The sequence below is a fragment of the Callorhinus ursinus genome, unplaced genomic scaffold (assembly GCF_003265705.2).
Source record: "Callorhinus ursinus isolate GAN/ISIS: 27379988/994484 unplaced genomic scaffold, GSC_fseal_2.0 scaffold59, whole genome shotgun sequence".
Lineage (NCBI taxonomy): Eukaryota > Metazoa > Chordata > Mammalia > Carnivora > Otariidae > Callorhinus > Callorhinus ursinus.
This window is the reverse complement of record NW_027397121.1, coordinates 2,914,154-2,929,039: the sequence shown is the minus strand read 5'-3', so window position 1 is coordinate 2,929,039 and position 14,886 is coordinate 2,914,154. Positions and strand designations below refer to the sequence as shown.

The window sequence follows — 14,886 nt, the reverse complement described above, 5'->3', positions numbered from 1 at the left end:
AAATAAATAAATAAAGTCTTAGAAAAAAACCACACAGTGATTCTGATGAGGTGATAGAGCATAATAACAGCTTCTCTGTGGTTTAAAAGATAAAGCAGTGTGGAGTTGTCAAGGTCTTCTCCTTCTCTGAATTGATATAGTATAATCTGTACTTTATGGACTACCATTAGACTTTTAAATGAAACATGAAGACTTTACCTAATAATTTTAAGTTATATACCCACTACCTTTTAAGAAATGAAAAATTACAGATAGAATTGAAGATCTCTGTTCCTCTCTGCCTTTCTTCCCCAACATATCCATTGTCCTGAATTTGGTGTATCATTTCCACACATCATTATAGTGTAATTAAAGTACCATACTGTATATAGCCTTCCATAGCTTTTCTCACTCAACATTGCATTTGAGATGTTTTTGTTGTATATGTAGCATTAGTCATTAATTTTAACTGTCATAGAGCATTCCCTTATATGAATGAATTTTAATTTATTTTAATCTATGGATTAATGGACATTACCTATAATTTTTACTATTTCTGTGTATCTCTCACCTTCACATCCCCCTTCTTCAACCTAAGAGGCAACCACTAACCTGAATTATGTTAATTATTTTTTAATGGTTTAAACATACATATTCCTAAGAAATATATTGAGTTTTGCCTCTTTTTAAGGTTTAGGTAAGTACAATCTTACTACTTTTTTTAGTGTTATTAATGTTGATGTGTGTAGCAATAGTTGCTTTCACAGTATACATTATTCCATTATATGAATGTTGTACAATTTATGGACCTTCAGGTTGTTTTTGACTTTTTACTTTTGTAAACAATATATAATTAACATTCTTGTCATGTGTGTTGAGAGTCTCTCAGGCATATACCTGTGTGAAATGACTCAGGTATGGATAATGTTACTTGCATCTTTATCTTTACTGGATATTGATAAGTAGTAATTTCATTATCATTTATTTATTTTCTAATTTCTGATTTGACCCATGAATTTACTTTACATTTTTTATTTTTTTTAATATTTTAAAAATTTCCAAGTATATAGAAGTTTTTGTTATCAATATTTAATTTACTTGCTCTGTGGTGAGCTAATAATTTTTTTTTAAGATTTTATTTATTTATTTATTTGACAGAGACACAGCGAGAGAGGGGAACACAAGCAGGGAGAGTGGGAGAGGGAGAAGCAGGCTTCCTGCCCAGCAGGGAGCCTGATGCGGGGCTTGATCCCAGGACCCTGGGATCGTGACCTGAGCTGAAGGCAGATGCCTACCAGAGCCACCCAGGTGCCCCAATAATGTTTTTTTAAATTTTATTTTATTATGTTATGTTAGTCACCATACATTATATCATTAGTTTTTGATGCTAATAATGTTTTTATCTTACTAATTTTTTTGGCATCTGTTAAGACTTTTGCTTTATAGGTTAATACGTGGTCAAGATTTAGCCAGGTTTTAGTCATTTTTTATAAATATTCCTCATGTTTGAAAGTAATTTATTAACTTATTGTTGGGTACATGAGCCTAAACTTATTAATCTTCTCTAATGTTACTAATTATTTTGGCTGAGGCAGGTATATTAAAATCTTCCCATTACGATGGTAGATTTGTCAGTTTCCCATAAATATAATCATTTTTGCTTTATATTTTGAGGCTTTGTTATTAGGTGATAAAAGTTGGAAATTGTTTTATCTTCCTGGTAAATTCTTTATTTTTAATTGTGTGTGTGCATGCCTCATTTTTGTTTGTTTTTTTATGTAATGATCCTCTTTTTTTTCCCCCTAAGAGTGCCTTTTGCATTAGTCTCCATTTCCTGACAGTACTGTAGCTATTACTGGCCTTTTTCTTTTTTTAAGATTGATTTATTTATTTGAGAGAGAGAGGGAGGGAGAGAGATATAGGGGGCTGGGGCAGAGGGAGAGAGAGCTTCTCAAGCAGCCTCCCCGCTGAGCATGGAGCCTAAAGTGGGGCTCAATCCCACAATCCTGAAATTGTAACCTGAGCTGAAATCAAGAGTCAGACACTTAACTGACCAAGCCACCCAGATGCCTCACTGTTACTGGCTTTTTAGTCATGTATCTTTGCTTGTATTTCTTTTTAATATACTTTAAAATTTTCTTTATCCTCATGTTATGTTTTTAGTATGTCTTTTGTAAAACAGGACCTCATTTATTCAATTTGAACGTTCTCTTTTAATTGTTAAGTTTAGTCAAGTTTACAATTATTACCATTACTAACTGTAGTTATTTCTACAATCTTATTATATGTTTTCTGTTTACCCTGCTTTTCTTTGTGCTGTTTTTTTTCCTTCTTACCTGTCCTCTGTTGGTTTGAATAACCTTTATTTCTTCTTTCCTTCTGCTGACTACCCCTAACATTTTAATTGTATTTGGCTTTGTAAAATCTTACATTAAACTGGTATATCTAAACATAGTGATCCCAAGGGACACATGCACCTCAATGTTTATAGCAGCAATGTCCACAATAGCCAAAACATGGAAAGGATCCAGATGTCCATTGACAGATGAATGGATAAAGAAGATGTGGGGTGTGTGTGTGCGCGCGCACACACGAATATTACTCAGCCATCAAAAAGAATGAAATCTTGCCATTTGCAACGACAGGGCTGGAACCAGAGGGTATTATGCTAAGCGAAGTAAGTCAGAGAAAGGCAAATGTCATATGGTTTCACTCATATGTGTAATGTAAGAAACAAAAGAGACGAACATGGGGAATGGAAGGAAAAATAAGATGAAAACAGAGAGGGAGACAAACCGTAAGAGACTCTTACTCTAGGAAACAAACTGATTGCTGGAGGGGGTGTGGGCAGGGGGATGGGGTAACTGGGTGATGGGCATTAGGGAAGGCACTTGATGTAACGAGCACTGGGTGTTATATGCAACTGATGAATCACTAAATTCTACCTCTGAAACTAATAATATACTATGTTAATTAAATTGAACTTAAAGAAAAAAATTGGTATGTCTACCGTATTTCTGACAATACAAGGACCATGGAAAGCTTTAATTCCAGTTACCCTCCACCAATGGAAAGTATATATGGTATATGGTATTTTACCTCTGTTCTTTTTTGTCACTCAGGGTAGTCTTTATTATTGCCCCTATTACATTTAATTTTTATTTTTGTACTTTTGTTGTTTTCTAATTCCCAAGGAAATTACAAACTCCTTATTTAAACTGGTTATATCACTCTTTCTCTTCAGATTTTCAAAAGAAACAACCAGACGATGATTCCGCTCCAAGTACAAGTAACAGCCAATCAGATTTGTTTTCCGAAGAGACCACCAGTGACAACAACAATACCTCGATAACCACGCCAACTCTTAGTCCCAGCCAGCAGCCGCTTCCGACAGAATTGAATGTAACTTCACCAAGTAAAGAGGAGTGTAAGTGCCCAGATCTTTGAAGTGGTAGAGAAAGCAGCCCGAGAATTGTATCATGAGCTTCTTAGTAATGCCTTGTCTCAGAAAAAAAGATAGCAGTTCTTCTAAATCAAGATTAAGTGTTGACGTGTAGGCCCAAGTCAGCAAGTTAGGGAATAAATTTTAGCTATTCCATGGAGCTTAAGGTCCTTTTTAAAAGATAGCTTTTTTGGTTAACTGTCAAGGTTCATACCTTGTCTAGGGCAATGGTTCTCAGTCCTGCCTGCAAAATAGAATCCATTAGAGATTTAAAAGCAAAACAAAACCAAAAACAATTACAATCTTTAGCACTATTCTCTGAGTCTAACTTTATTGACCTGGAGGGAGCCCCAGGGACTTGTACTTTTTAACTCTGCGGAGGATCCTAATCTGCGCTAATTGATGAGAACCACTGGTCTAGAGAACTTGCTAATTTAGGAACCTTGGAAACCTTACTTCTGTCACTCACTGGGCCTTGTATGTTATTAGGCAACTAACTGAGATAATAACACTATATTATCATAGGGTATTTGGAGAGAGGAGGAAATGGTTTCTCTTATTCTTCTGTAAGTCCTCAGTGATAGAATGTTATTGTTATATATGTGATATGGAAGTCCATTGTCCACTTAACTTTTTTATTGCTGTAGCCAACTTCTTTGGGGCACAGCTATAACTAACAGTGTCTGTTGAAAATTTGGGGCACACTTTGACATAGCAGTTTTTGCTTCTTAAAAGCTTTAAATTAACAGGTTGAAATTTGATGTTTCAGATTTAATGAACATCTAGAAATCCTTGGAATATGGTAGATTAGAATGTTCTGCCTACTCACTTTGGAAAGATTAGCAGAGAACAAATTATTTATCATAAACCAGTGCACTTAGGTGACATTGAAAATATAAAAGTAAAGAAGGCCAGAGTCCGTGTCTTCAAAGAATTTACTCTTTATCAGGGTAAATTAAATACATTTGTTATAATATGTCAGTGGTTCTCAATCAGGAGTGATTTTGTCCCCCCATGCTATTAAACATCCTACACTGCATAGGATAGCCCTCCATAACAAGGAATTATCCAGCCTAACATGTCAGCAATGCCAAGGTTGAGAAACCCTGAGTCCATTTTAATGATTCTTCTTAAATATTAAAGACAATGATTGTTGAAGAAGGGTGTTGGTTTACTGGAGAAAATTGTGCTGAAGACAGACACAAGATGGTGAAAAGACATTCTAAACGGAGTAGAATGAGCTTTGGAGGAAAGGTACATGGAGTTCTGCACTGGCAAATGACCCCTTTAGTGCCATTTATAGAGGACAAGGCTAGAAAGGTAGATGATGATCAAGTCAGAGAGGTTTAAATGTTCAGCTCAGATATTTAGATGTTAGACAATAGTCATGTTTTTGAGCAAAGAAAGTAGTATTACAGTTCTTTTGGAGAAGTAACCTGAAAATCGGAAGGATTATAGTAGAATAGCATTGCAGAAGAAGAATTTTTAAAATACTGTAACCTATTGAATAGAGGCCCAGGGGAAGGTGTAGAAATCATTGAGGAGGAGGGAAGAAGAAAAGATTAAAATGGTAGTGATAATGTTGGGGTAATAGGTTTTGTTTTGTTTTTAAAAATCTATTTGGGGTCATGTACTTACTGAGAAACAGATAAAAGGTAAGGCCCCTTGTCTCAGAAGAAAACACACCATCCGTTTATACCCAATTTTGGATAAAATGTTAAGTTCTCTATGGCCTTTAGGTGAAGAACTCCTTGTCTAAGGGAAAGTTTGGAGCTGGTCAGGGTCTCATCTGATTGGGTTCATATATACCAGGATCAGGCCACAATAAACCTGAGTAGCCAAATTGTGTGTGAGATTGAGATAGCAATAGCTATCATTTATTGAGCACTTTGTGTGTAAGACATTGTTCTATATGTTCTGAACATTTTCTCTTAGAAGCCTCATGATAACCCAGTGCAGTAGATACTATCATTATCCCCATTTTAGAGCTGAGGAAACAGGCACAAAGAGATCAAGTAATTTACCTGTGGTCACAAACAACTAGATACCAGAACCAGTATTCAAATTCAGGCATTTGGCTTCAGAAACCATGCTTTTAATCAGTTAATTCACAATGCAAAACATAATTGCCACAGAAAATAGAAATTTTCATGTTGCCAAGATCAACACTTTCTCTTTCTGTAATTAAGGTATGTGGAAACTCAAATCATAACCAAAAGTTAACTTTATTAATTCATCATGAAAAATCTTGTAAACAGGGAATTAAAAATTTATACATAGGACTAAAACATTTTCTCTGGAGGCAGACCTTTCTGGGAAGCTAACCCATACGAGGGTTTATATAGCAAATGGTAAAGTGTGGACTCACCAAGTGGAATTAAAATGAAGTAAATTTTTAGTTGAGTCAGGCTAATTGTGAGGTGTGCTCTAAGTACATATAAGGAAGGTGTTGCATTCAGTGCAAGATTCCATCTTCATTCCCTTTTTTCCCTCCTCTGCCTGGACTTAGACCTGCTCTGAGCTTTGTAGCCCCTAGGACACAACACTTCCTGTGTTTCCATAACTTTTTTACTGCTGGCCATTTACTGCATGGCCATTATACACTGCCATGTTTTTTCTTTTGATAATTAAATACTTTCAGTCTGAGTAAGGTTGTCTAGTTCTACTAGCTTCAGATCCATTCTCTCTCTGATGACATCACTGCCTTAAACCATTGTGTTTTTATCTTGAGTTCAACTCGCCAAAACTAATCTTATTTCCTAATCCTTATAAGGCTCATTATTGTAATCTTCAGGTTTTCACAGATCTGAGGAATTGAGGATATTTGCTAATCTGAGATATGACGATGACTTTCATGTTCAAGTGGGCTGGTTGAGTTGGAGCTCAGGAGAGGGAAGTCAGAGTTAGCTTCATGCACTTGGGAGATGATAGTTGAAACCTTACTGGTTAAATGAGATTGGCAAGGATGAGAGCAAGAAAAAGCAGTGAGAATAGAACTTTGAGAGTGAAATCAAAACAGAGGATGCAACTTGAAGAAGTCAGAGAAGAGTAGAATGATAGTGGGCAAGTTCACAGAGGCCAAGGAACAAATTTCAGCTTGTTGTGTTCTTTGATAGTAATAATGAAAATGTAAGCTCACGTTTATGAAGTGTTTGCTATTTTCTAAGCACTTTCCTAAGCTTTTTACATGTACTAACATTTAATTTTCACAGGGTCTTATGAGGTAGGTGCTTTTATTCTCATTTTTACAGATGAGGAAGATAAAGCATAGAGAGGTTCAGTGACTTCAGTCCACAGTTCCAGAGCTGCTGCTTCTCAGTATAGTTCATGTTCAACCCACTAATTTGGCTCCAAAGCCTATGCTTGCAACCAGTTGCCTCATCATTAAAATTCTGCAGACTGTAAACTGACAAGAGACATTTGGATTTGATGATCATGAGGTCGATTACCTAAATACAAACTATTTACTAATCTATTGCAGATTGGTTGTATATTCATTTAGCGGTCTTTGCTGGGAGCCTACTCTGTTAGGTACTAGGTTAAGTGCTGGGTACAGAAATGAGCAAGATTAGGCCCCCAAGGAGGTCACCTTTTCAAATATATATGCCTCTCCCTGAAATTCTGGCTTGTTCTCCGACACAGGTACAGAAGAATTTCAGGGTATAAGGAAAGAGGCAGCAGGAGCAGTGATCAATAAGCATGTCATTTGCAAAAGCTTTCTCACTGAGGTTGAAAACTATGTGTGCCTGATTTGTATGTGGGGTATATAGGGATGAGAAAAGTAGGGACGTTTGTTAAAGTGTTAGGGCGGATACATTATAAGTCAACATGAGATAATTACAGTGATTGCCAAGTAGCGGTGAAGACCCAGGTGAGAGTAGACAGCCCTATCCCTAGGCACCTGGCAAATTTCTTCAGCTGTGATGTACGTCGTAGAAGCAGGGTGGAAGAAGAGGAAGCAGGGGATTACTTATGTTGATCTTTTAGCATTCTCGGGACCAGAATTTCATCTGGTGGTCCTTCATAGCTTCCCTTATATAGAGGTATGGAGAGGTAGGGTGTGGAAGTTGCTGGGGAATGGGTTTGGGATTGCAAATCCAAGTACCACACAATTTGTTAACTATACAGTAATTATGGATCTGTTGTTATTGTGTAGAACTACAATGCTGTGTATTCTTTAGGACTTGTGAGAAGGTCTTACTTTTTCTGTACTAAGAGAATGAATATTGTTTATATCTGCTTTTTGCTTCTGTCAAATTAATGTAGGAAAAGAAAGGTGGTGACAGTCTGGGTACATTAATGCTGTATTGAAAAGACTGCAGGTAGAGTTAAAAACTACTGACAAGAGTGGGGCACCTGGGTGGCTCAGTTGTTAAGCGTCTGCCTTCGATTCGGGTCATGATCCCAGGGTCTTGGGATCGAGCCCCACATCAAGCCCCACATCCTGCCCCATATCCGGCTCCGTGCCTGGCAGGAAGCCTGCTTCTCCCTCTCCCACTCCCCCTGCTTGTGTTCTTTCTCTCGCTGTCTCTCTCTCTCTCGGTCAAATAAATAAATAAAATCTTAAAAAAAAAAAAGCAAAACAAACTACTGACAAGAGTGGTTAAGTAAAGAAACAGGACAGATTTTTATCCAAAAGAATTTCTTAAAACACCTAACTGAAGGTCAAATAAAATATCCAAAAGCTCCAAGTAATATTTTTTTTGTCTGAATACACACACATACCTCTTCCTCTCCCATTGTGTCTACAGAAGAGTCTGTGCAAGTTCCGTCATTGGAAACTTAAAAAAAAAGGCAGTGTAAACAAAACTCAAATAGTGACCAGAGGACTTGTCATAGCATTTAAATGCTGTAATAATGGTAACAGCTAGCACTAGAGTACTCATCAAATACTAGGCACTGTTTGAAATACTTTATCTGTATTAACCTACTTTATCGTCATAATTACCCTTGTATGGTGGGGACTGTTACCGTATCTGTTTTCATGGATGTGGAGATGGAGGCACAGATGACTCAGTATCTTGCCCAAGATCACAGAACAGCCTGGCTTTCTGGCATTGCACCATAGCTTCCTGTCTCTGTAGTGATTTGTAGCGTAAAGGACATTGCATGCAAATGTAAACTACAGAGGAAGGAGAACAAAATAACAACAAAAAAAACCCTAACATTTTTTCCTGGTTTTGCTACTATTCATTGTTCTCCCAATTTTCAGGGTTTTCATAGAGGAGATAAACAATGATTTGTATTTATGTTTCTTGACCCAACTTTTAAAGAGAGAAAGGATAATGTCAGATTGTAGAAAGAACACTGGAACCAGTTGTTTTATTTTTAAATGAGCAGCAGCATGCTGACTGGTCATCTTAAGTCAGAGTCTTATCAGATTGGACCTAAAAGATGAAAAAATGCCCTTTCTCTCTCCTGTAAATCAGCTTTCTTGTTACCCTGGGCGTCTACTTATGACATGTTTGGAGACTTCTGATGTGCATGCCTACCTAGGTTTTGTTTTGTGTTTTTTTTTCCTAGTCCCACTACATATTGGATAGAAAGTGAGGTGTTTCAGGAGAATTGGTTGGTCTGTTTCTTTCTAGGCAGGAGAGGAAGAGAACTAATACCAGACAGAGTTGATATCCATACCTGCTACTGGGGAAGAGTAATGGCAAGAAATGGGCTTGTTTTCAAATATTCTGACATTCTAATCTACCAGTTAGAGAGGGCCCACCTCATACAGAATACTTTCCTAAGCTCTGTGGAGGCACAGAGTAAGAAATAAACAGCAGCCAACACATATATAAAAATATAGTTTACAAGAGGAATTGGCAAAATACAGCCCACGGGCCACATCCAGACCATCACTTGTTTTTATATGGTCTACGAGCTAAAAAATGATTTTAGAAGACTGAAAAAAGTCTAACAATATTTTGTGACATTTAAAAATTATATGAAATTTAAATTTCAGTGTTTCATAAAGTTTTATTAGAATACAACCTGCTCATTCATTTATGTATTGTGTCTATGGCTGCTTCTGCACTCCAGCTGCAGAATTGGGTAGTTGCCGCAGAGACCCAGTGGTTCTTTACAGAAAAAGTTTGCTAACCACTGTTTAACAAAGCACTTTAACAAACATTTTCCTGGGATCATCTGTGCAAGGCAGGCATGGCAGATATTCTCCTTCCTATTCTACAGATGAGAAAAAGGTTTGCATGGTAATTTGCTTTGAGTCACATGACAGGACTAGCACTTAGCTCTGGGCCTTTTTCATCCATAATACTCAAGATTTTTCATATTCTTCTCTACTGCATCTACCCAAGAGATGCTTTTGTTATAGCCAAAAGGAAACATACAGAAAAAGTGAGAACCATACTAACTGGAATGTTAATGAAGATTGTTAACGATGAAAGCTTCATTTCCAATTGCTGGCTGGATTTTCTTTTAATTATGACAGTGATTCCCAAAATAGAAATTTGAGAACATTCTTTATCTGTGGTTAAATTAATTTGGTTGAATAAGGAGATTTCCATTGTTTCCTTGGAAACTGGTTCATGGTGATACCCCAGCTCCCTCAGGCATTTAGAAAGTAAAATAAAATAGAAATAAAATAGTACTGCATTTTAATAGATGTCCTTGCTAGACTGCCCTTGGGTCTCTGAACATACGTTGGGCAGGCTTCACTAGATTCTAGTCTTCAGTCCTGTCTGACAAGCCTTTATCTGTCCCCTGGAATATTATATTACAGCCACCAAGTAGCAAGACTGTTTGTTTTTACCAATTAAATTTCTAATAATCTTTCAGTGAAACTAGTTTTCCCTTTTTTGGACTACACCTGCTTCAGAAGACCAGGTAGATATTGGGCAAAACAGGCTGGCTTATTCTAGTAGAACGTTTAGAAAATATTACCTATTAAAAAAATACTTTACGACTTCCTGCTGGGCTGGTTTTAAGTGAAATATGGTGGGGAGATTTATTTACAGTTCTCTCTGTATGTGTCTTTCTCTTCCCTTTTCTCTAATGAAGCTCGAAGCATCAGGTCGTTTATCAGAGATAATTATACAACAGATGGAACTTTTCTGATATATAATAGTCTCAAAGTGGAAGATTCTTTCCCATAATGAAGAATGCCCAAACTTTAAATGTCTCTTTTGATTTTAATTTAAAGGTATTTTTTTTTCAGTGCATTTATTTATCCTGGAGCTGATTCTGTAAAACATGCTGCTTTTATTATAGCTGTGTTCTAAAAAGATTGATACTTTGCGGTGCAGTATGATAATGTACAGTTATATGCTGTATTGAATTGAATGGCTGTCATTTACCAGGAATCAATGTATGGGATCGTTAAATTAATCCCTGTCAAAAAGCAGACGGACTTGAGCAGTTTAGCAGTGTTTTCTTATCAAAATTATTTCTGTTCCATAATGTTAGCTGGGTTGAAACTTGTTGAGGCACTCATAGTATCATCTGACCTTTAACTTGTAGTCAAAATAAAGACCAAATTAAGGCAGAACCATGATTTTTAAGTTATTCATTTGCTGACTCTTTTTCCTTAAGAGTTTTAATGCTATTTTTTAAGTATACAAGTAAAACAGAGACATACAGGTTTATATAGAATAGAAGGTGAAAATATTCTTTTCACACCTTTATCCCCAAACCCCCACTAAATTCCCATTCTTTCCAGAGATAACCACTGTTTATTCATTTTGGGTTATGTATTCTTCTTTTTTAATGCAGTTATATCTATGTTTGCATACATAAAGATTTTGTTCATTTTTATACAAATGGGAACATACTCTATATTATTTGTAGTTTGCTCTTTTAATTTAACAGTATATACTTTTTAAAGATTTATTTATTTTAGAGAGAGAGTGCGCACACGTGGACACACAAGTGTGAGGGGCAAGAGTGGGAGGGAGAGAGAATCTCAAGCGGACTCCGTGCTGATAAGGCTCAATCTCACAACCCTGAGATCACAACCTGAGCTGAAACCAAGAGTCAGATGCAGCTAACCGCACCACCCAGGTTCCCCAATAGTATATTTTTGAGATCTTTCCAGATTAGCACATAAAGATCTGTGTAATTCTTTTTAAACAGCTTCATAGTATTTCATATTATTATTATTTTCTTTTCTTTTGAGACTGTTTCTAATATTCTACTATAAACCATGTGAAGTAGACATTTTTGTACATGACTAATAGTGCATGTGTCATTTTTCCGTGATAAATACATGGAAGGAGGAAACAAGAAGTCAGAGAATATGTATATTTTAGCTTTTGATATACATGGCCAAATTCATTTCCAAAATGACATTACTATTTTGTACTCCTAAGAATAGTGTTTGAGAGTGTTTCCCATGCTTTTACCAGTGTTAGGTGTTCTGGGGGAAGGGGGGCAATAGGTAAAAGAATAGCTCATTTTAACTTGCATTCCCCTGACATCTCCTGGTAGTGAGATTGAGCACTGCTGCATATGTTTATTAACTGTTTATGTCTCCAGTGATTTGCCTATCTGTACTCTTATTTGTTTTTTAATTAACTGTCTTTTTCTTACCCATTTGTAGGAACTTATAAGTCTTTGTTGCATATCTTGTAAATGTTTTCTTCTGGTGTGTCACTTGACTTTGAATTTTGATTTGGGTACCTTGTATTTTATTAGAAAATTTACAGATTTTTTTAAAAGTCAAGTGTTCTGGTCTTTTGTCTTCTACATTTGTGCCTTTCTTAGAAGGCTTTCTCTATGACAGGGTTATAAAAATATTTTTATATATTTTGATACTTTTATAGTTTATCTTTTTCTATATTTAGCTCTTGAATCCATCTGGAATTTATTTTGTATATGATATGAGGTATCATGATTTATCCTTATAATTTTTCCAAATGGAGAACCAGTTATCGCAAAACCATTTATTAAACAGGTCTGGTTTGCGGGGTGCCTGGGTGGCTCAGTCAGTTAAGCATCAGACTCTAGGTTTGCCTCAGGTCGTGATCTCAGGGTTGTGAGATCAGGCCCCACATCGGGCTCTACACTGAGCATGGAGTCTGCTTGAGATTCCCTCTCCCTCTTCCTCCCCTTCTGCTCCTCCCCCGCTCTCACGCATTCTTTCTCTAAAATAAATAAAATTTTTAAATAGGTCTGGTTTGAAATGCCATTATCATTATATAAACATGTATCTGTTTTGGGGATCTTTTATTTTGTTCCATTCATCTACTTGTATATTCCTAAGACTGGAATATAGCTTTGTGGTATGTATTGATATCTGATAGAGCCAGTCCCCCTTAGTTTATTTTTTTCTAAATTTTGTTAGCTATTCTTTTGTATTTTCTCTTGTTAATGAATTTATACTCAGCTTATCAAGCTATATTAACAGTTACAGTTTGATTTTGATTGGGATTATATTGAATCCATAGATTTATTTGGGAATAATTGACATTTTAATACACTATTGGGTCTTCTCATATAGGAATATTATTTGTTTTCATTTATTTAAACCTTATGTTTTTGAGCTTTAAATATTTTTTTCTTTTTTTCATTTCTAACTAATGGGACTACTTCTAGTAGGATTTCACAAATATAGTATTTGCTGTAGGGTTTTCTTTTGTAGATATTATTTATCAGTTTAAGGATATTTTTCTATTTATGGCTTGTTAACTTTGTTTTTTTTAAATTAGGAGTCAAATGACTTCTTTTTAACATCTATGGAGATGATCATTTGGATTTCTCCTTTAGTATGTAATCTCTTAATTTAATGGACTTCCAGGGTTAAACCATCTTTGCATTTTTTGAATTAAACCCTGCTAGTTCTTTCAGTATACTGCTTTTGCTTCAAAATGCTAATTTTATTTTAAATTTTATACCCTTTTAATAAGTGAGTTAATTTTATATGTAAGTGTGTTTATATATGTGGGCAGGCTATTCCTGTCTAGTTTCGGCATCAGTTATGTTAACTTCATAGAAAGCTTTTCATCTTTTCCTGTGCTCTAAATACAAATTTTTATCTTATACTCTCACATTATGTAACATACCTATTCTTTGAAAGCTTGAAGAACTTATTCATAAAACTGATTGGCCTGATACCTGATACTGTACTAGTCATATTTTCTACCTCATTTGAAGTCAATTTTGATAATCAATATTTTAATAAAAATGTTAATTTCATCTAGACTTCTAAATTTATTGGAATACGTAGCTTTCATTTATTAACTCTAGAGTATATATTGTACCAAGTACATAAGCTAAATGTTATTCTAATTACTCTGATATTGGTTATATTTCCTGATTTGTCTTTATGATCCTCTGGTTAACTTAGTGGAGACATATTAAACTGGGAAGTTACCACTGCCACCATTGTGTTTTTGTAGCATTATAGCCATATCTTGCTTCTAGTCTTGTCCTAGTCCATAAATTTATCAGATGAGTTTCCCATTGATACCATGTTAAACAAGAAAGAAAAGGACCGAGCCTTCAGCTCGGGTCATGATCTCAAGGTCCTGGGATTGAGCCCCGCATCGGGCTCCCTGCTCAGTGGGAAGCCTGCTTCTCCCTCTCCCACTCCCCCTGCTTGTGTTCCCTCTCTTGCTGTCTCTCTCTCTGTCAATTAAATAAATAAAAATCTTTAAAAAAAAAGGAAATTCTTTAATTGACTTATCATCACCTGTCTGGTCATTCAGATTCAAGCATCCTCCCCTGTAATCTGGACCCTCATTGTATCTACCTGTCTAACCATTTCAGCAGTGATGTTCAGCTCTGAGCCAAGCTAGACCCTATTGTCCTCAGAAGACATCCTGGCACTTGTCTTACCACTTTTATTCATGTTCTTAGAAGCCATCTCAAAACCATTTTATCCACACTATTTGCTTCCTCCAAGGATTCCTATACTTTCTTCCTACCTGTAACATCTAATCCCATATTGGTTTGGTTAGCTCTTTAATGATGTCATCTCCTTGTACCAGCTTAGAGGGTAAACCCAGAATTAGCAGAGACTTCATTATATGTTGCTTTGCTCTTCCCCAGAGTACCCAGCACAGTGCTTGGCAAGGCAGTGCTCAGTAAGTGCTTACGGATTTAAATAGTTAGAAAAGTTTTCTAATTCTTCTTACTTTTAGAAACCTACTTTATGTGTTTTGGTATATTAAAGAGAGGTTTGTCCTGAACCTGATTTGGAACAACTTACTTAATATTCTTTTATTATTTTCTGTGTCTGTGCCATTCAGTATCCTTATGATGAAGCAACTCAAAAAGGCAGTTTCCCTACCAAAGTTTGAAATTTGGTTGCCCTGTTGTGGTGACAATTCATCTCTTTTAACCACCGGAGCTTTTGCAATAAGGGGAGACTGTCTTCCTTCCTCTCTTCCTCCCTCCTGCTCTTTTTCTTTCTTTTCTTTCTTTCTTTCTTCCTTCCTTCCTTTCCTTCCTTTCTTTTCTTTCTTTCTTTCTTTCTTTCTTTCTTTCTTTCTTTCTTTCTTTCTTTCTTTCTTTCT

At 36.0% G+C, this 14,886-nt stretch overlaps 1 protein-coding gene across 4 annotated transcripts in view; it reads left to right on the top strand.

The window, feature by feature from the left end:
* The window catches only part of ZFAND3 (zinc finger AN1-type containing 3), a 329,473-nt gene that overhangs the window by 246,173 nt on the left and 68,414 nt on the right, over nucleotides 1-14,886 (top strand). For all 4 annotated transcript variants that reach the window (XM_025862526.2, XM_073884968.1, XM_073884969.1 and 1 more), the window contains one exon: nucleotides 3,224-3,406. In XM_025862526.2, the coding sequence (XP_025718311.1) occupies nucleotides 3,224-3,406 (183 nt within the window). The remainder of the gene's footprint in view (nucleotides 1-3,223; nucleotides 3,407-14,886) is intronic.